Source organism: Lasioglossum baleicum, chromosome 1 (assembly GCF_051020765.1).
Source record: "Lasioglossum baleicum chromosome 1, iyLasBale1, whole genome shotgun sequence".
Classification (NCBI taxonomy): Eukaryota; Metazoa; Arthropoda; class Insecta; order Hymenoptera; family Halictidae; genus Lasioglossum; species Lasioglossum baleicum.
In genome coordinates, this window is record NC_134929.1 from 19792242 (window position 1) to 19815281 (window position 23040).

Consider the following 23040-nt stretch of genomic DNA (forward strand, 5'->3'; position numbering starts at 1 on the left):
TGGTATAAATTATATACGCTCTGAAAATTTCATTGAAATTGATTAATTGGTTTACGAATTATAAACGATCAAAAATGGTAAAACTTGCCACTTTATGGTACACTACAAATGACCACTTTTGATCGTTTATAATTCGCGAACCAATTAACTAAATTCATTGAAATTTTCAGAACGTATATAATGTATATCAGTTGACCAGACACATCTTTTGAATTTTCGTAATTGGCCCAGCTAGAAAAGTTGTAAAAATCAATTTTTACTATTGTTTTTCACAATTCCGTCCAAATGCATTTTTTCAACATATTTTTTACACATCATTTACTAAACTAATTCTTCTAGCCTTACAGAGAAATTGAAGTCGTTTGGTCTATTCATAAAAAGTTGTTCTGATTTGAAGTGTGTGGAATCAGTTATGGTCCTTACTGTATCTAGTGACTATCAAGAAACGCCATTCCTTTAAATGAACCCATATCTCGAAAAATCTTCTCGAACCACGTAAATCTGCCAACAAACCGAGTTATCTCCGGTCGCATCTTCCGGGGAATGCAAGGGGAAGAACCAGAAGGACGCGGGCAAGGACACGCGACTGATAATAACATTAATGAAAAGACTGAATCGCATTGACCCTGGTGACGTTAGTCGTCTAAAACGAGTTCCATAAAAAGTCGCGACACGAGTTTTTGCCGGAGAAAGGCGGAGGCTGTAAATCAATATACTGTTTTCGAATTTCGAGTGCGTCAGAAATCGAAAGTTACAAACATTTGATCATCCTCGATAGTATTCTATCCAACCTACGATGTCTACAATGATTCCAGATCGCGTAATGACCACGTAGGCCGACAATGGACGTCATCAGCGTATAAGGATGGCATCCAGCGTCAATCGCGGAAAAACGATCGACGCACGCGGGATCAATTGTAAATCGTTTCGACACGTGAGTTTGTAAATCCTCGGGATAATAATATTCTATACATGTACAATGTACTATTTGTTCAGGTTCCCTGGACTTTGACCGTCGTGTTTCAACTTGTGTGGACCACGAGTTTGTCCGATTTTTTTCTTTTCGCCGGCCAAACTCGAGGATTTCCTTGTCCTCGACGTTTCTCGCATTATCGCTCGTTTCCCGTTGATTGCGTAATCGCAATTTGGTTCTTGCGACCGCGTATCGATCATGCGTCTCACTTATGTAATCACGATCGTTCAGATTCTGTCCCTTTTTCGTTACGAGACATCAAGATCGACGCCGCGGAAGATCAAGGACGATGATCTACGATTTTTCACGTATCATCCTGCAGTACATATGTAGGGTACGCGTTGCCAATAGTTGCTGTATTGTTCGAACGAGGTTCCTCAAGGTATTTGACAAACGAAAATCCCTCGACCTATGGAGATCTAGAATATTTAAGACGAGCGATATTAGCATAAACAATACGCGAAAGCCTTGAACCGGAGAACATGACGTACGAGGAACCGTGGCACGCGCACCGCACACTGCCTCGAGGAGAGATTGTTTATGTAAATGCTAAAAATTAGGTTTTTGCCGATACTTTTAGCATAGTTTGTCGCATGCTCCGCGAATATGGAAGAATTTTTTCGATTGGGATTGTTTGGTGGAGATGAATATTTATTGTTTGATTTGCGGAAGATTCGAAAACGAGTTTCCATGATAATCGCCAGACAATTTAAATGAGAATCAAATAGTAATAATAATATAATAATTATCGATCGTAAATGTTGACTATCAAAATTATAGATGCTTTCGGCGCTACCGTTTCGATCAATTACTAATATAGCAATTTTGCAAAAACTTTTTACTTCTTTCCTGACGTTTCGGTTCCGTTTTGAACCTTTATCAAAGGTGATTTGCTTCTAAACAAATATATATATTGTATATATAATATATAAATTTCAATAATAAGAAATGAATTTGATCATACTTGGTCTTGATACGTACTTGCTATAATAACTTTATTTATGTAAATAAGTAATAATAATGATAGAATAAGACACAAAACCAACGGATTGATGGATCTTCGAACGAGAATTTATAATTTATACTAAGAATGTGTTGCTCATGCAAAAATATTGTTTAACCTGCTTCTTCCGTGGAACTTTCGGAATGGTATTCCCAGAGATCGACAAAATCGAAAACGTTCTTGCACCATAAATATCGAATGACGTTTATTTGCAGTATTTACGTAGATAATTTACAATTCAAGGTTTGTATTTTTACGAGATCAAGGATCGCGGAACTTTTTGGAATAACCTGCTTCCACAGAACTTCTGTTATACAGATTCTCAATGATCTGTTCCATGTGAATACTTTTTAAGAAAGTTCTTCACAACAACATTTCTCTCCATAAAAATTCGAAGAAGATTTTTTTGAAATCGGAATGCAACTCTATTTCGATGTCTGGTTTATCATCATGCCTGATAGTTCCAAATGAATGGCTTCCGGAGAAACTCAAAACACGATTCGCACTTCCGCCTGAAGAATGTTTTCTCCACGTGTGTTGTGTTTTTTGAAGTCGGCGACTGAGACTCGTTTCCAAATCAAATTTCATTTGCCTCGATCGGAAAATGTTCGCAATCGTCCACGGGTCAAATTCGGGCCGCGCGGTTTCTCTAGCATCGGGTCAGATGAACTCCCGTTCGGTCGCATGTAAATCTGCCATAAAAATCGTTTTATCGTCGGTCGCATAGTCTCTCGGAATCTAAATTGATCCGATGTTGTCAGAGGTCGACAGGATTTATGGCCGAGTGTTAATAATTTGTATACCGCACTGACATACAACCGATTTCGAAACAAGGAAGATATTGGTTTCGCGAAAGTCGGACGTCTTTCTGGAGCAACGAACAAAATATATCCAGCTCGATACAACGCGAACAGACAATGGCTACCGTAGAACGCAATTAGCCTTTCCTTGGAGAGGGCAATTCGGTTTCGCGGATGCTTTCGCCTGTGTTACAGGCGTCGACGATGAATTGTTGCGGTGAGAAATGTTCCGATGTTTCGAATATGATGTATGTCACTTCGAAAATGTTGCGTGCGTGTCTCGTTAGTTTTTCAACTGTTACGTCATGTGTTACACCTTTTACAGGCAATGCTCGTAAAGTTTAAGTGTCTCTTTTTACGCTACATTCGAAATCGTTAGGACAAAAACCGATTGCTCGACTCTTGTGACCGTAAGGAATTTTCCTCATGGCTTTGTTAAATAGATTATGCACTCTACTCGTCACGGGAGACTGTTGCTATTGTAAAAACCGTGGAATTTTTAGGTACGAGACACATAAGCAAAAAGGAACAGGCACGACCAATTACACTAGTAGGTCGCTAAAGTGAAACTTGAAGCGAAAACAGGAATATTTGGGAGATAAACTTGATTGTTGCTTAAAAAGCTGCAGGGACTACGGGAACATTCTGAAGCACGCGAGAGAACGACAAAAATCACAGTGGTGAACGATTTCCGAAATGATCTGGATTTTAACTTTTGACAGGGACATATTTAGAATGTGACGCTGGAAATTCTCAGTTTCTCGGTATGAAGTGGGGGAATCCGATCGAGCAGAACCTGTTCACCGACATTGACACGGTTCACCGTTCCGCGAGTGCAGTTGCAACGGCTGCAACTGCGTCGTGAACCCGTTGAACACCGGGCGGAAGCCAGAGAGGACACGGGACGGTCGTGTCTCTGATTCATCGGTGGATGTGTCGGTCGGGGAAAATCGATCTCCTAGAACCAGGAAGAGGAAACCAGTGACTTTCTCTGCCGCGGACAAATCCACAGCTGTCCGACCTAACATCCGTTCGTGCGTACGTGCGCCGATACCGATACGCCAGTTTCACGATGAGTGTTATGCGAACGCTTTCACGGTTGCAAATCACGGCGATCCGTTACGTCCGAACGAGAACAAACGCGGCCACGCGATCCGTCGGAAAGATGTAACACCGCGATGTAATAGAAAGGATCGCAAGCAACCGGCCCGTCCGCGCATCCCTGTTACGCCCACAGAGATCCTCTCTCACTCTCTCTTTCTCCGTTTCTGTTCCTTTTTCGACGGTTTTCTTCATACTCTCGAGAACATTTCACCTGCGTGGCTACCGTCCTCCACTGTTACTCCATTGCGAGCCGACCGCTGATCATTTAGATAATCCGTTAGCTAACGCTTTCGCGATCGTTAGCTGCTTGTATTGTATCGCGGTCGATGAAGTAACTCTTAACGGCATGAATTGGAGAACTAGTCTGACAACTATCTTTATTGGCTCAGCACGTTCCTCCATTTTTGCATACGTCCTACAATCTCTCCGGAGGCCCTATCATGTTTCCCTTGTCTCTACAGCCTTTTTGAGTGCTCTGCAATTTTTTTAAAAGCTCTACAATTTTTCTTATACTCCCGATGCCGGGAACGGGATGGAAAGCCTCGTATCGACCACGAGAATATTCGGGATTCCCGGGGGTGTTCGGTTTTCACGTGAATTTTTTCGGGATTCTGATACTGTACGGAATCTTTTAATATTGTTTCTTAGTCTTTACCTATGCTACAAGTGTCTTATATGTAATTTCGTTTTTTGAAATATCGTGTAAAGTCGTACAGTTGCCATCGCAAAAACAGTAAACATAATGTTAATGGTTATTTATTACAAACTATACTTTCAAAATCGTAACTCTATCTACTTTCTATAAAAATATGCATTTGCATAAACATCCGCTGCCTGGTTATAAATTATCAAGTTAAACAAAACTTGATGTTTTATTTAGATAAATCTAACACTACGGTCATATTCAAGAAAACAAGACACGTTTTCGAATCCCAGCATTTTAAGAAATCCCGAAAATTTTTCGAGAAACCCGAACATTTTCCCAAAAGTTTCACAACCCCGTTCCGTCCCGGTCCCGGTCCCGCACACCCCTATAGTTTTTAGAATTTTTCTAGAGGTTCTACGATTTTTCTGCAGACTATACAAACGTTTTATACGCTCTGCATTTGTCTAGAAGCTCCTTAATTATTTTAGTGTCTCTACGATTTTTCTAGAGGCACTACAATGATTTGGTATGCTCGCAATCTCTTCTGTATGTTCTACAATTTTTCTAAAGGCTCTATAATTTTTCTATAGCATCTCTACTCCTTCCCGAAAAACGCTACAATTTTCCTGTCGGTTCCACAATCTTTCCAGAGGCTCTACAATTTTTCTAGAAGTTCAACAATCCTCTCATACGCTCTACAATTTTGTTTATACCTATGTATGCTGTACAATTTCTATGAAGTAATTTCTTTCAACTCCAACGCCTTTCAAACGGAAAGTTTCAACCACAGCGTGAACTGTTCGTTCCCGCGGTCGTTGAACGGTTAATTATTCAATTAATCTCGTACTAAGAAAAGAAGTAACGATCACGGTTTACTTTTAGCTATCACCACGGAGAGATCGACGAAGTCTCGAGAACGCTGTGTATCCGATCGATCTTCAGTTTGTTTTTACAGGAGCAGCGGTAACAAACACGATCGATCACGAACCTGTAAAGATCTACATACAATATAATTCTTACCTCGGCATCCACTGATTTCTTGCTTGTCACCCGATGAGATCGCCCGTTGACGAAATGTACAGGGTGTATAAAAAGTAATGGTCATGCGTCGTAGGGGTGAATCTACACCTCTGGATCGGTGGACATTTGTAAGAGAAACTTGCCGCACAATTGTTTATGTGAAGAAAATTGTTATTATATTTGTTTTTACATCAATACCTTCTACTCACCGAGAAGAGAAAAAGTTTGAAAGGAGCCACATGTCGCAAACAAATAGTTATAGAGATATAATCTGTTAAAGTTCTTGCAAAACTTGATTGTGTACAATTATACGTATACATAGACAAAAGCCTACTACTACAGTCCACCCGACCGTCTTGATGAGTATGGAATAGCATTAGTACAATACAACAATATTTCCCGCTTAGCACCGTTCTTTACCCTGTACTAAGTTGGGGGGGGGGGGATCTTGGTCGCATCTATCGTACAGAAATTGTTGCGCCTGTAGAGGATTTACTGTACTCGCAGTGCTAAGGATTGAAACAACATTTCTCACCTTCCGCAAAACGATCCAGGATCGAAGGATGAAGATCGAGGAAGATCAGGCAAGTGACAATGAAGAAGACGCCTTTGACTTTCCAAGTGTTATTACATATCAGCACATGGTAGTGTCACGTCCATCTCACAAAGTAAGGATCAGACAAATCGTCAACAATCAATAAATCAGAAAAAAAGACTGGAAACGCGGGCCTCGCGTGCCGCTTAGAAGCCGGCTCGAAAAAATTAAAACTGAGTCGTTTATAATACAATTCATAATACACAGAGACGATAACGAGTAGTCGTTACAATATTGTAAAATATCACAACGTTAATATCCGCTGGATGAGAACGGTCTGGATTAGGGTGTCGGAGTAAAAGAGGGTGAAGGTACTCGGGAAGGAGAAGAAAAGGAAGGAAACCGAACGAACTCGTCCATGTAAGAAAAAGAATGGAGAAACCCCGTAAGGAGAGGAGCCCGGAATTGATTGAAACGATTAGGGGCATCGATCAGGCTGTCTTCCGCGAGTTTCAACGACCTTGAAGCCCGAGGAGCGCGTTGCAAAATCCCCATTCATTGCCTTTCGAGGAACAACTGGACGACAGCGTGTCTCTGGGATTAGACTGGCCGATTCGAAGGACTAATCTGCAAAATGGCGGCACAAGCGATGCGGAACACGCTAAATAGACCAAAGGACTATGATTCGAGGTCAGTCGAGCCAACCCCCTCGTCGATCGTTTCCCTTCTTCGGACGCGACATTTTCGAAAACAGGGATCTCAGCTGGCCGACACGCGTTGTCCAAATAAAAATCTAGCACTCAGGATCTTGAAAAAATAGATCGCGTGATCGGAGAACTCCAGGATCCTCGAATTGATCGTATCTAGATCTAGATCGCTGAGACTCGCACGAACAACTGCCGAGATTGATGACAATCATAGAAAAATACTGCACTCTCGTAATGGAACCGATAGAAGGATGAAGGAAGGACGAACTGGGGGAGGGTGGAACGAAGTTCGAGACTCTGGTTCGCCTAAGTGCGGTGTCCACGGCGACTGAACTCTTTCAAGGAATTTGCTATTTGCATTTTTTCTAGGCTCCGGAATTCCCACGCGACAGGCAAGGCCGTGGATTGAACTGGAAATTGTCCAAGGATCTCATTCCACTTGTATTTAGGGTAACGGATGCTGGCCGCTAAAGGTCAATTTAGATTCGTCATCCCCACCTGACTGTACTGAAACGAGTCCTGTTAAACGCCGCGAACCGACCTTAACCTGACAGCATCCACAATACAGGTTTCTAAATTCGACCTTGCCAAACACCCGTCAAAAAATAATAAAATCGAAATAGGAATTGTAATCGAAACAGATAATAGTAAATTTCAGCTCTCCCTAACAGTTGTATAAAATAAAAGTTGGAACTGCTTCGAGAACTGGAGTCGCCATAACTACGCTATCCAAGCCCCGGTACTGGCGCGAAGAAAATAAAGATATAGAGATAGAGATAGAAAGAGAGAGAGAGAAGGAGGGGGAAAGGAGTATAATAATTGGACAGTAATATCACGGAAAACGTCCAGCCTCGAGAATTAATTAACGTGGCACTGTTTGTTGGTGAATCTCGTTCCACCGACTAGAAGTGTCAATCGAATGGAATCGAAGCTCGTCCCCCGAGGGGTCAGGAGGTACAATGATTCACACAGTTTCTCTCGCAGTCTCCTCAGACGCGAATCGGCTGACGCACGGTAATTATCCATATCTTTTTTTCTTCTTCTGTTCTCGTATTTAAAAAACGATCGTTGAACGGAAACGACTGAAAAATATTATGAAAAGGAAAAATACCGGACCTGCTCGGGACCCACCAAAATATCTGTATACTTAATACATATATATATTTATACATATACATATACATTATATATTATATATATTATATATATGTATATATATTACACGGAAATACTATAAAGTGGAGCGAATCCGAGAATAAAAATATGTAAATACGTGGCTTGCGACGTCCACGGGACCTCGCGATCGAATAGAAGAACCGATATTATAATTAGTAAACATAGATGCGTGTACGTATCTCCTCCAGATGTGGGGGTAGAATATTTTGTGTACTATTTGAATGGTTTGAATTGAAGGACCCATCATATTGCAAGCAATATTTTTTCCGAGGGTCACTTTTTTCGGAGTTATCAAGGTAATCTGTGTTTTTTGATACGTAACTACATTATTTTCTATTGTATTTTGAAACTGAGGATCTCTCACCGTATGCAATGTCTCTAAACTATTTTAATGTCCCACAAGTACAAGGATAATAAATTGCCGACAGCTTACCCTTCTACTGTTCTTCATGCCCGACTAGATTACAACTTTGATGGGCTGTGACGACAGCTACTTCATTAAAACGTGCTCTGTCTTACAACACGGGTCCGAGAATTCCAGAAATAGGATCGTTCTAGGTTACGATCGAGATTACGTTTATTTCACTTTTTAATTGGATACGACAATCGCCGGCGCAGAATCTTCGCGATTAGGAATCAACGGGGAACGTTCAGACTCTTTAGTCTGATGACCATTAGAACTCACCAGGTGAAAGATGTCTGAGAAACATTGTCTCATTTGTTTCAGAATATTTCAGACAATTATTGCATGGCAATCTTGAAGGCATAACGGCAATGATTTTATAAAAATATTTGAAACGGGAAAATAGTATGTGTTCGACATTTACTATGATTCAAATAGAAGGCTTAGTCCTTCTAGAGGTAACGTGATGTCACCTAAATCAATGCATTCACAATTACTTGCATTTCTAGCTTGTTCAGTTAATACTGCTGTTCAATTTCATAAAGTACATTTATAATTGCAAAGGATTCGCGTCGCTGAACTTGTTAGAATTTATCCCTGAAGAGGCTAAATGTCAATCTGCAGTTTCCGCGAGCACTGGCACGGAAACCAAGCAATCCGCGGATGTTTATGTGCAAAAACCTTTTTGCGTGTGGAGATGAAAGAAAAAGGGTGACATGCGCGCGGAACAACGGTCAACTAGGCGAGGTATGTCGTATCTTTCCGGTTGATGAATAGTTATTAGATATTTAAGTGGTAACGATCTTCCGCCGGCGCGGCGGATGCAAAACGTGATGTCTCACGAGCACGTGATCCCATGTTGCAGTCTTCCCGCGGAGTTGCTCCGCGTTCACAGACATTCTGTATTTGCAGTACGGTGTTTCACAGCAGTATAATTCAGGTGCGAATTTGGATTCAAGTCTTGCGGAAAAGAAGTGTCACTGAAGTCACACTGTACACAGTTTGCACTAGATTATTGTTGTTTAAACGGCCGAACATCGTGCCGGAATCTAATAATAATAAGATACTCTTTAAAATATGCAACGCGAAATCGACCGAAATTGATAGAGGGATCAGACAGTACCTGTTCAAGGATCAGGACAATCATAATCGATTGCATCGCGGATCTCGCACGCTCTCATCGTTTGATACGCGTTTTCCGGTGAAGAATCATTTGGTGTTCGGATTTCGGGCCAGATCTTGAACAGATCGAAGGTTCACGCTCGGGACACTCCGCTATGCAAACGCTAAGAGTATAAGTTATGCTTCCAGGAAGCTGAATCGCGTCGAAGAACGACTGGGCAAAAAGTACGGCGAATAATATATATGGCAACGTCTGCGCGCAAAAAAATAAAGGCATAGGCTTTGGCCTTTTGACACGCGTAAATCTGGCGGCGGGGATACGGAATGTTTAAATATTTAAAAATACGGAAATATGCATCTTGGAAAAATCCAACATTGGGCTCTGTAAATGATTGGATGTTTTTTTTAGGTGTCCAAACGAAATTCAGCTTGCACACATCGAAACGGTGTTCCATGCTCTTCCAGGTCGAATCGCAAGCGTATAATTTCTGGTTTCAATTAGACGACGTTTCCGGTTCGCGAAGATCCGCAAATAAAAACGCTGCGATGAAGGGACACTTTGAGGGTTAACACCTTGCGGACGATTAACTATGTTCACTTGAATTTATTCTTGTAGGAGATAGAACTCGTCCTTGGACGTTGTAATCATAAGCGTGTTGACATAAGATGTCAACATGGATCGGTACCGGTTGCTCCATTTACCTCTTCGTCAATGCGGGAAGGTAAAGTAGAGATGACAAGTCGGCAAGGCTTAATAAGTATCTAATTGTTACGCCACTGCGCGCGCTCAGGGAAGTCATGGGACAATGCTCTGGCTCCGTTAAAATAGAGAAAAGTTAAGCTACATCTACTAACTACACTCTAAATTAGATGTAGATGAAGATTGTCTCGTGGAAGTCTGTTTTGGCTCTATTAAAGCCGAGGGCAACAAAGCCTCGCCCACTAGGAACACTCTAAAGATAGTATGGGTGAAGAATGCTCTTTGGTCTCTTGGCTTCGTTAACAAGTAAGTTCTCAGCAATAATAAACAGAAAGTTTAAAGAACGTAAACCATGAACCACGAGCCACAGAATTAACTCTGTTTCCCTCCCACAAGGTGTCTATCAGAAATTTTTCAGCTGCCAATAGTATAAATCAGATTGCATCTTATTGTTAGAAAGAGTGATAGATCCTCGAAGTCCGGCGGGCTGGTGGCGTCCGTAGCTGGAGTGCCCCGCGCCGGCCAGCAACTTCCGGTGGCCTCCGCCAATATTATCCCTGCAAGGATTCACAAAACCATCCAAACTGGAAGAAAAGCTACACTTCTTCTCCTCCGACCCTTCTCGCTTTCTCCATTCCTTTTTCTTTAATGCTTCCCCCGTTAGTTTTCAGGACGCATCTCACTATCCACTTTTACCATTCACTCTCTACAACCTCATTCAAGGCAGCCAGTTATTCGCATTTTCATTTTTTACAAATTCATTCACTTCAATCACGTTAGTTCAAATGTTTCTCTAATTTAGTAGAAGTAACAAGGGACAATAATAAACATAAAAGATAATATAAATTTTCCACGTAAATTGCAACAAACTGGAGTGAAATAGAAATTTATTTTCTTTCTCAATATGTTTAATAGGTTTGTCTCATTTTAATCAAACCGAAGAATGTTTAAAAGTTCCGTGAGAAAATAATTATAAAGAAAAAGGTTTCGAACGACTCGCGAACGAATTCGCATCTCAACACTAGAACTGCCGAGCTCTAAACGAGACTGATGTATATTCCTTTATAATAAAAACTAGACTGAATTTATTCCGATTTCATAGGATGTTATGATAACATGCACTTAAATAAAGAAGTATACTAAAAGAGAAGATCTGAATTCGTCATTTTAACGAGTTCGGTAATTCTAGTGTCAAGAAAACGACATATTTCATCCATGATAGCGAAAGGATTGGAATAGCCCATTAATTTAGGATAATTGTATGTGTACGTACTCATTTCATCCTCCTGTGCGGATTCGTCAGAATCCTGAACACGTTTATGGCAGGCGCCTCCGCGACCAATGAGAGCATCACGCTACAGACGTAAGTGATCACCGCGAATCCGACGACCATGTTACTCTGAGAAAGTGGAGTGAATTGTAATTTTCGTTTCGTTCAATTAATCAGTTCTTCGGTTATGTTACTACTGACCGTTGTCAGCAGGTCAAAGTGCTGCGGGTAATAACTGTTCAAGTTCATCGAGCTTATGATCAATGGATGTAAGAGGTAAGCGCAGAATGTTAATCTGCTCAATGGTATCCACAGTTTTAACGACAGGATCTGGTTGACGATACCTACGATCATGAAAGAAGAAGAATTTGATGATCGAAGAATGTTATGTTGTTAGCACTAGATTTACGAGAGACGCGATCTTATATATTTTATTTATGATTACATCCATGAGTAATTATTCTACGAATTTATATCTTTGGCTAGGTATTATGTCTGTAAAAAATGGCTAAAAATTTGGATAGACACATTCTCGTTATTTTTTATCAAATTTACGGTTTCGTAAACCTAGTGTTAAGGGAAAGAAGAGCTTAATTGCCTCCGTTGTTCGTTATACACGCGACTATCAGCCACGATATGCCAACGCCCCAAAATGTTCTGCTCATGGCGGTGTAGATGATACGCATGAGCATCGGCATATTTCTTTCCATACCGCCGAAGAGAATTGAGCAGTTGCACAGCACGCCCATGGTCCAGCCGAGTATTTTGCCTTTCTGGAATATTTAACTTAATCTTAGTCTCTGACGAATACTTTGACTGTTAAGTTGACTATCACGACCCTCGTGCCCTTGTTCAAAGTTATACTGATAATTATTTAACATCCAGTGATCTCGATAAATTTTTATCTTAATACATTTTTTGTACTGAAATGTTAGAACTGACTTCCATTTACCAGTTCGGAAAAAGTCGCAATTGGAACATTCTAAAATTGTGTACAAATTTTCTGAAATACACATGTAATACAGTGGCCGAAATTTCTATAAAGTCATCTTCTTTTTCATAGATATTTTAAAAAAATATCACCATTTTTGTTGATTTATCGTATCTGGTCTTGTGCCTTGTAGACACTCGAATAGAGGGATGCGTACTCTAGACCGCTATGTTTACTATTTACGTTTGTTTTGATTTTTTTCTGTGTGGTGCAGAACACAAGTGCGAAGTTTCTATAAAGTCACTTACAATTAGTGTTTCTCTGTATTCTGAGCAGAGAACTACGGAAAACTGCGAATATTCTAAAAGTATTAGTTTTAGAACTCACAGAAATCCTGTTTGTTATAATTTGATTCACGTGTATGAGAATGCCGAGAGGAAAAGTACTAACAAGTGAAGAAAAAGCATGAATCGATGCTTATAAAGATATGGGCTGCTCTAATCGCGCAATTGCTAAGAAAACTAATCGGTCATATACTGTGATTAATAATTATATTAATTTACGTGAAAATTACGGAAAAAATCATCTTAAAGGTAGTAATAAAAAATAGTCAAAGAGACAACATTCAATATTAATGAGGTCTGCAGCTAAGGAAAGGAAAAATGCAGCACAATTTCGAGCTGAACTGGAGCTCCCAGTAACAACAACTTTAAAATTCTTCTGGACAAAAATACAACGTAAACCAGGCCTTAAAAAAGTACATAAACCGGTCCGTATTGATTTCGGTAAGTGTATATAATTATTAGACTGTAGAAAAAAATGTTTTTACCGTTGTAAGATTCAATTTGTAATTCATCTTGTCGATAATGGTCGCGGTGAACATTCCAACAAGGAATGGTCCAATCCTGAGCCATGGTCGCATGTACAACGCCGTCAACGTTCTCTGAATATCGTCCAACCTGAAAAGAAACAGAAAGACAATTATACAAGTAAACGCCTGCTGGTCTAGGAGAGAGTGCTTCGAGAGATGCTTACGTGTGCGCATAATCGAGCTCGTACGCTAAGTATCCATTCAATAGTATACACGAGATCAACGTTACAGCGCCCAAACTCAAGCCGATGTAAGACCGCCTGGAACAGTTCACCGAACGAGGATTTATCTTCCCGGTTTAAAATCGTTCAAACATCGTCCACTCTAGAGTCTAGACCATACTTTCCGAATGTTTTTTAATGCTAGATTTACATGCATACTTCTAATATTTCTTTCGGTGTATATTATTTAAAAAATTGATAAAATTTTGGATAGACACATTGCCATTATTTTGATCCGTAAACCTAGTGTTAAATCATAGTCCCCAATTTTAAATCTTTTGTCTGCATCCCTTTGGGTAAACTATTGCTGTTGTCTATTACATGTGCAATATTTCGATTTTGGGAAACTATGAACCAGACAAAGAATAGGGTTGCTTACCAAGAGTACAGCATCAGCAGGATGGTACCGTAGATGAAGAACTGCATATCATTGCCGATGTACCAACTCCAGCTGAGGCACTGAAACAACGACATACCGTGCAAATAATCCTGTTCACAAACTTTCGATGCAAACCCGAACAAAAACGTTGTGAAAAGGAACATTTACTATTTTCCTCGTAATTTAAACTAAATGGAATTTTTCTAAAATTTATATTATATGTCAAAACTGAAGTCCGAAGATCCATTTACAATAAAGTTATTGTGATAACCCTGACGTTGACGGTCGCCCAAGGTCGTTCGAGGTCAATTGCAATGAAAAATAAATTATTTCGAGATAAGTAATGTGTTCAGTACCAGTTCATCCCACGAGTAGAAGTTGTTGATGTAGAGCAGGTTCCTCCACCAGTATTTCGAACAATGGTAACTCGGGGACTCGTACATCTGATACGTCGAGGTCTTTTCATAATAAGTGTAGTTTAGTATTGCGATCAATATCACGATCAGATACGCTGGCGTGAGCCTAGAAAGGCAAAGGTTTAGAAAAACAATTCAAATCCGATGATTTCAGGGATCTTGATCGCAAGATGCATTTACCTAATGAATCGTTTGATGGTCTGTTGAATCAGCTGCACCATGCGTATTCCGAGTGTCAACGTCCGATTTTCTTTATGCATCACCTTCAGATAGATGGAACTCATCAGGAACCCGCTTACGCAAAGGAACGTGTCCACAGAATAGGTCGCGTTGCTGATTATTTTAGTAAGGAACCCGTCCATGAAGATCACGCCCAACGATAGATTAACTAAAATCGAAAATTTTTTTTCGCGATTATTCCTTCTAAGCGACGATTAGGTCGGGGAAAAGGGGACACGTGTTACCCGTAACACAGGTTTAGTAATAGATTGCAAATTTTTAAATTAAAAAATTGTTTATTTCATTGTAAAAATTTAAAAATTTAACTTCAAATGTTTTCACTGTTTTGAGTTTAATCAATCTATGTAATCGGTATATACTAAGCTTAGGAATATAGAAAAATGTGTAAAATTTCAACACGTAGAACACTAAATAAATGTTAAACAATGTTTCTAAGTGCACTGTGGGGAACAGAAATTAATTAGTGAGCAGTATCGAAAAGCAGTTCAAGAATTTTGCCCGATTAGGAAATTGTTGTAAAACTGTTTGCTTATTGTTAGGGACTCCCTTACCCATGTAACTGTAGCTAAAGTAAGCGGAGTGCGCCGAAATGACCCACAGCATGCTTATAAACTTGATGCCGTGTAATGCTGGCAGCGAGTTCGCTCCACTTTCGAACGTGAAAATCTGTTTTGCGTTCGTGTTCGCAGAAAAGCACAAGAGAATCTTCGTTGTCATATTCTCCGGCTTATGCTCGTCCAAGCAGACGTTTTCCGGTTCCAGTTCGCGCTTCGCTTCCACGTCGTTCTTCAATTCTGTGTGCATTCAATCATAGTTTTCCGATCATGTTCAAAACAAGATGAAAATCTTACTTCTGTAACATTATATAATTAAATGCTTCGATCAAAAAATTGTATGTCTGACTTTGAATTTTAAATAGACTGCGGATTGTTTAGATCAATAAAAATGTTCTTCACATTGATACATTAAAATTACAATTGCTTAAGCGACAGAAATGATAAATAAAAATGAAGTACTATTTAAATTAATTTTTGTGGCTCTCATGTCTCTAATGTCACAGATGCACGAAATCCGCAGTCTACAAGTCAAATTCCGCGTTCTTTTCGATGTTCCCTAAATTTTGACGAAAGATCATGGGAATCGGAGTGATCGATGGCCATCATTCTTGATCTGTCGATCACGCGCGATCCACAATCGCCGTGTTCGCGCTCACCGGCACTGTTATTATTCTCGAACGTGAGGAAGTCCCTCTTCTTCATCAGTCGTTTTTGGTAAAACATGACGTCGTACACGGTGGCGACGATCACCACGCCAAGGGACAGCAACAACCAAAGCCTGCGAGTAAACAAATCACGAGATATTAATATTTTCGGAGTACCTCGTTTATAATGCAAGAGGCGATAATTTCTGTCAGGGGCGTGAATTACTCAGCGACGTCAAACGTGACATTACCGATTCAATATACAAATCAGTAAATCGTAGATCTTTATGTAAAATAAAAATGATCTGTATCAATATCAAGAAAAAAGGGCTACATACAAATTGATTTCTTCTATTAATAATTTTAGTAGGTTTTAAATATTAGGTTGTCCCAAAAGTTTCTTCCGGAATGTGTTCCTTTAATGTCGCTAAATAAATACAAACAATACGATAATCTTTATGTTAATGTTTTAGTACTTCTTAATATGAATTTGCATTATGTGCATGCATCGAAAACCAACTTTTGGGACAACCTAATAATATACCAGTAAGATTAAATTCATTTGATGCTTTTTTCAATCAAATACGCCATCTATAGGTCAGGGGAACTAGTTACGAATTTTTCTGAAATGGGCGATCGATTTGTTGTCGGTGATCTTGAGAAGAGGATCGATCATGTTTGGCTACCTACATCGCTAAGATCTTCTGGCCGCTCAGCAGCCACTGGTGATCATCTGTCACATCGGAGACCTCGACCAACTTAAAGTCTGCGGAGTATAGTTGCCCAATTAGGAGAGTCCTATCACGGAAGATCCTCTCTATGATTACTGCTAACTCGTCCACTGTGCAGGATGATGGCAGACACATTCCCATAACCATGTTGTCCTAAAATACAACGATATCAGGTTTTTCCAGAATTCTGAGTGATATAGATTACCCCCAAAGTTTCTAAAAAAACTGTTTTTTTACAGTCCTTTCTAAACTTTCGACAAGCAAATTATACAAACTTATTCATTTAACCTTTATTCAATTTCATTTAACTTTTGTTCAATTTCAATTCGCATTGATTATTATCCCTCTAAGTTGCTCGGTGTATTTTCGAAAAAGTTACTTCTTCTTAATCCTTGCATGGACCCTTTGTGATTGATTGGTAAGTGCAAATATTACTGTGTTTTCGCATGAATGAATTATTTTGTTTTAACATTTATTCTCGCAAATGAAAGTATTTGCAACGAAATCCAATATTTTCATAAACCATATTATCACAACGAAATCCAACAGTAATGGTAAGCAAGCATACCTGGCCCGGAACTCCCATATGGTACTGCTGCGTGCTATTATGCACGAACCTCGCGACGTAGTATTGCACAGGATACGGCGGGAACTCGGTCTTTGGATCGCGATACTGCGACGCGTTCCTCATGAGCTTCAATGACACGGGGATGTTCCTCTTATAATGTATGTAAACGCAACCCATCCGACTACCCGGCCAGAAATTATTCCCGAGAGTAAATCCGGAGCCGGGGCGTCCACTAACATCCAGAACTTCATAAATAAACAATTCATAGTCAGTCCACGTGCAGAATCCCAAGGTGAATAACCTAGCCTGACGATGTCTCTAATATTTGTCCAGTGGTTTCATTATTTCTCAGCTAATTAAAATGTTGTACCTTGCACTCGAATGCATTCAAGTTATTTCTTGAAGTAACTTCTCTCCGAAAACGTCCCTGACTTTCGTTCCCTGTGTTTTTGACATGATGCTCTCTGTTATGTTGTCCTAATTATTCCATTCATCCGAATCAAGTATGACAAAGAATGTTTCCGTCTCTTCTGCTAATGGTTTCATTACTTGTCCCCAAAATTTAACGCTATCAGTTTTAATCATTATTGAAATTCGTCTTGGAGAACGTGTCTAATTTTCTAGCTTTAACCAGAACGATTTTCACCCTAATAATTTTATTCCTCAGCTAGTAAGCAGCTACCTTACTTTCGCTACCTAGCAAATCGCTGTAATCTCTATCACATTCTACATCCTTCTTCTCATCGCGACCGAACACACCATACCCCGCTGGCGAGATCTCGAGGGGGTGGCAACCCTAACCATCGGCGATCGCGAAACAAACACAATCGAGCTCGGGAAATCGAGTCGGCATTGATTCGGCTTGTAGCCTTGTGTTTCCGAGCCTCCTATGAAACCAGTTTCTTGTGTAACATGAAGAAAGTTGCGAGTTGATCGATGTCGGGGTTGCTGCGGCACACAGTGGTGTGGAGGCGGCCAAAAATTGATTTTATAAATTTTCGATATAAAAAAAATAGATGTATCATACATAGTGAAGGTATAAAGTGCCAAAGTCCGATTTCAAAAAAAAAATTTGTTTACGTAGGCATAGGCATGGCAAGCAACCTATTTTTCTCTCTTGGGAATTCACCAGTTTTCAGAGCAGTATTCAATAACTGTGTTAAAAAATTATTTGTGCCAGTTACTAGTTTAAGGCAGGTGTAATAACCCTTATAAATTGCAGATCTGTAAGTATTCAATTATAGATGCAATAATTAAATAACTATGGTGCTGAAAACTGGTGAATTCCAAAGAGAAAAAAATAGATTACTTGCCATGCCTATATCTCCGTAAAAAAATTTTTTTTTTTAATTGGACAATGGCACATAATACATTTACTATTTGGTAATACAAAACTAATTTTTTTTTTTTAAATCGAAAATTTATAAAATTGATTTTTGGTCGTCGCGACACCACTGCGCGGCGCGACGTGGCCTCGCGGAAAATCCGACAATCGAGAGGATCGTCGCCTAACCGCACCACACTGTCCCTAGTGGTGACCATTCTACAAGCGTCGAACGCGTTATCGGCCCGAATTATCCGATGGCGTTACAGTCTCTATGTCAGAGTAGGGCAATAATTAACTGATATTTAATAATGACTACTAATATTTTTGAATGTTAGTCATAGCAGAATAGTCATTAGTCAGAACTTTTTGATTAGTTAGTGATAACTAAATGGCAAATAGTTAGTCACAGCTCTAAGTGATCGTTAGTTTTGCTTACTAGTGAATTAGTAGTTGATGATCAGTCTTTAGTCATCAGTCACTATTGTGCGATTAACATACATTAATATTAATAATTAGTTATCACTAACTATTCAATAAGTTTAGACTAATGATTATTTTGCTATGACTAACATTCAAAAGAACTATTAGTCATTTTTAAATATTAGTTGATTATTGCCCTACTCTGCTCTGTGTATACACGCGAACGGAAACTAGCCTGTTACGAAACAGGACGCGCATTCCGTCTAGTTTCGTTTGGCTACGGAGTTTCCTCGCGGTTTTCTACTTCCATTCCTCCTCTCACCGTCCGTTATCGTCGAAATACCGCGTTAATCAACAGCTCAAAGCTGTCCAGTCAGGTACAACACCTGAACTCCAGATTCCTGGTTAATTAAGCTGTTTCATTATATGCCCCAATCAATCCGATTCAAACAACCCCGAAAATGATTCATCCCCTACAGAAACGAAAGCGAAAGAAAAGCGTGTAAATTCTTCTATTGACATCGCACGACCGTTAGACTCCACCAAAAAAAGGATTAACCGAAATCCAAACTATCCGATGGAAAATTCTTCTACTAACGTCTCATGCCCCACAGGACTTTGTGGTCCACGGCATCCCGCAGCGATTGCAACTCCTCTCTACACTGCGTGTTGTTCAACAGTTCCAGGTTGCTGAGGACCGTATACAGGGGCATGGTCTCCCTCATTGCCTCTCGATTAGGCTCGACAGCCATGCTCGAGAAACAACCCTGCGCCCATAACGCTGCTAACAGCAACACCTTCGCGTAGGAAATCATATCGTCTCTGTCGACGGATCACTGATAGATGCGTTGCTCACTGATAACAACAACTTTACAGCATGTAACGGTATAAACGTGGATCGTTGCCGCGTGTAACCTGCCGCCCGGTTTTTCTAGAATTTGCCCGAAGCTGACAGTTTCGCGTACCGAGAGGCACTGCCGGTTCGTTGCCGGCGATCGGTGTTGTAAACCGAACCGAAAACCAACGCCGAGCCGCGCGATGATCTCTCTGTCGATCCTGTGGATCTGTGGACCTCTGTCGATCCTGTGGATCCCAAACAAAACAGACAGACCGTATCCGCAGAGGGAGTCACAATTTATTTGCATAATCACGAACCGACCAATGAGATACGACGACCGGGAAAGTACTGCCGTGCAGAGAAGGAGTCACAGAATCCGAATGGAAATAAGGCGTCCTCATGGCCTCCGTCTTCATCGGCGTCGTCGTACCTTTGAAGTTGACAACTTCAATTCCAACTTTCTTTGTTATAAACAATTTTGCGGCAAGTTTCTCTTACAAATAAATGTGCATCGATCCAGAGTTGTAGATCCACCCCTGGAACGGATGACCATTACTTTTTATACACCCTGTACATGGAAAACATTAACGAGCTTGATAATAGATAGCGGTGCTCTTCACCTCGAGGCCTTAGTACCTGTTAGATGTTACCAAATAGCTTGATAAAATTCACGCAACAGGCATTATCCGATTTAGCTGATAGATTGGTAATCTTGCTCGGCCACGCGTCGAATCGTTGATTCAACAAGGCTAGAACCGACCGTGAATAATGAACTTAGCTTCGGAAATTGCGTAAATAAAGGGCTCGGATAGATTCGAAACTGTACATAAATTAGAGATAGGAAATTTTCCGAATCTCGTCGAGAGAGGTATCCTTGATTCTGGACCACGGACAGCTGTCTCAAAATATTCCCATTTCGCACTGGAAGTGAGCATAAACGTTGTGGGATCACGCGCGAAAATGTTCTACAGATTTCACGCGTGCGACGATACTTCTTTCGAGGGAATTGAAATCGAAAGTACCACCAGGTAATTTAGTTGACATTTGACATTGCTTGATATCTTGATTCCACCAAATGTGCAGAACATGTGCTGCCATGGTTGCTATCTCTGCCAGAAAGTATTCGATTGTGTGAACCAAGTGTTTGTTATTAAATCTATTCGTATACAATGGATGATGTAATTCTGTGCTTGACTCGAGCCAAGTTTCTGGTCAAAATCTGTTCTGTGATTTACTTAGATTCATTGGCTTGGCTGTAGCTGCAAATAACTCGCGCTCAGTTTCTGGTCAACTAAATTCGACGTTTTATCGTTCACGGACGAGGATTGATTTCTTATAATAATATTAAAGTGGATATGTAATAATTCGACGGCGGATGTTCACGCGATTTTCAATTTTTGCAGGCTTTTAAGAAAGTAGTAAAATGTTATTTTCAGTGGCAGTATTCTGTAGATCTGAAATAAATCGTACTAAATTCCTTGGAATTTTTTAGTTTCTAGCACTCTTTAAAAATGTTTTGAAGCCATAAATGCATAAAGATCCGCAACCTAGTAATAATATTTTTATCAGTATAGTTTTATCCAAACAATTCAATTCGAGTCGATTTAATCCTGAACAAAATTGATTTGGACGAATATTTTCTGCCAGATATAGAATCAATGCTATTTTTATTTGCACTAGAAAGAAGCAAATCGATCAAAAACGAAGTGTTCGTTTGTTAAAAGCTTCACCCTAAAAATTGACATTTCACGGCACCAAACACTACTCGCGGTGCTAACGATTGAAACAACATTTCTCACCTTCCGCAAGACGATCCAGGATCGAAGGATGAAGATCGAGGAAGATCGGGCAAGTGCCAATAAAGAAGACGCCAAGCTCTGATTTTCCAAGTGTTATTATCAGCACATGGTAGTTTCGCGTCCATCTCACAAAGTAAGGGTCAGACAAATCGTCAGCAATCAATAAATGAGAAAAAAAGACTGAAAACGCGGGCCTCGCGTGCCGCCTAGAAGCCAGTTCGAAAAAGAAATAAAACTGAATCGTTTATAATAGGATTCATAATACACAGAGACGATAGCGAGTAGTCGTTACAATATCGTATAATATCCGCTGGATGAGAACGGTCTGGGTTAGGGTGTCGGAGTAAAAAAGGGTAGAGGTTCTCGGGTAGGAAGAAAAGGAAGGAAACCGAACAAACTTGTCCATGTAAGAAAAAGAATGGAGAAACCCTGAAGGACAACTTTCGCGAGTTTCGACGACCTTGAAGCCCGAGGATCACGTTGCAAAATCCCTATTCATGGCCTCTCAAGAAACAACTGGACGAAAGCTTGTCTCTAGACACTAGGCCGATTCGAAGGACTATTCTACAAAGTGGCGGCACGTGCGATGCGGAACTCGCTAAATAGAGCAAAGGACTATGATTCAAGGTCATTCGAGCCAACTCCGCGTGTAACGACGATGAGCGACAGTTATCGAGGCATTACTGTATTGATTAAAAGCTCGTGGAAACGATTGGAAGAAGATCGTGGATACGAGGATTCAGAATCAAATAAGGATACAATGTAGTCTGGGTTACCCTGCTTGTGGCAAACTCTTTCTATTGAAACTGAAACTGAAACTGAATTCGCCGAGCAAATTGTCACAGCGCTTCAGAATCTTCTCGGTTGTTACGAGCCGAGGGCTGTCGGATAGACGTGGCCGAGGTTTGTTCGTGTGAACGGGATTGTCGTGAACTAGCCGGTGCCTGTTTCACCACCGGGTGTCAGAGGATTTCGGAAAGGGTAAGGTATTGGGAAGATCAACTCTCGTAACTTTAAAAAGAATTATAATAAACCTCGAGCGGTAAAGGTTTATGGATATGGGTGAATTGATATTAAAAATGAATGATATTAAAGACTCTCAAATATCTGATATCAAGAGTACAATATATTCTATAATAAAGATGAAAGAAAAAAGAAAAAGAAAGAAAATTGTTTCGATAAAATCTCGTTAACTATTAGATTTAGGACATATGGAGGTCAATACACTTATACTCAGAATTCAATAGTCAATCGATTCATCATATAGAAAGTCTCCTTCTGAAGAAAGTCTTTCCATTTTAAAAAATCAAGACCTTCTCCTCACCTTGGAGTGTCCATTGGGAAAAATAAAAATTCCACCACATGATATCCTCCTCGGTACTGATCAACTTTCATCTGAAACATTTTTGCGTATAATCAATATTTTTGGAGATATTCGTCTGTAACGCTTTATAATGTTCATCCTGTATATTCCATCATATAATACTTTTGGATTTCGTCGTTGGACCTCTTTTTTTCCAGTTTGATCACCGATCCACTTGCCACCCATGTTGCCAACATGTCAAATAAAAGATCGATTCTTGGAACAATTATGTATAAAAAAAAGGGTAAGGAAATAATGCTCGTTTATGAAATATTA

General features: G+C 40.1%; 2 protein-coding genes across 2 annotated transcripts in view; both read right to left on the reverse strand.

Moving 5' to 3' along the window:
* Positions 1–11588, reverse strand: part of LOC143219589 (nose resistant to fluoxetine protein 6-like) — a 28365-nt gene extending 16777 nt beyond the window's left edge. Inside the window, exon 1 of the mRNA XM_076445610.1 lies at positions 11463–11588. Coding sequence (XP_076301725.1) covers positions 11463–11466 — 4 coding nt within the window. The 5' untranslated portion in view covers positions 11467–11588. The remainder of the gene's footprint in view (positions 1–11462) is intronic.
* Positions 224–23032, reverse strand: LOC143219886 (nose resistant to fluoxetine protein 6-like). The gene is made up of 14 exons (XM_076445700.1): positions 21402–23032; positions 19363–20351; positions 17018–17262; positions 16409–16602; positions 15731–15852; positions 15069–15311; positions 14458–14665; positions 14218–14383; positions 13862–13941; positions 13426–13521; positions 13220–13349; positions 12058–12232; positions 11661–11803; positions 224–11588 (listed from the first exon to the last, which is right to left on the reverse strand). The coding sequence occupies exons 2-14, from the start codon at positions 19577–19579 to the stop codon at positions 11463–11465; spliced, it is 2145 nt and encodes a 714-aa protein (XP_076301815.1). The 5' UTR covers positions 19580–20351; positions 21402–23032; the 3' UTR covers positions 224–11462.
* Positions 23033–23040: the final 8 nt, after the last annotated feature.

Bases quoted from the DNA above. Each gene is read 5' to 3' on its own strand.
- LOC143219886 (XM_076445700.1), bottom strand. From the start codon at position 19,579: ATGATTTCCTACGCGAAGGTGTTGCTGTTAGCAGCGTTATGGGCGCAG. The intron at 13,350-13,425 runs GTAAGCATCTCT...GTTTCTTTTCAG, and splicing joins GAGCTCGATTATGCGCACAC to GTTGGACGATATTCAGAGAA. The intron at 11,589-11,660 runs GTCAGTAGTAAC...CCACTTTCTCAG, and splicing joins ACTTTGACCTGCTGACAACG to AGTAACATGGTCGTCGGATT.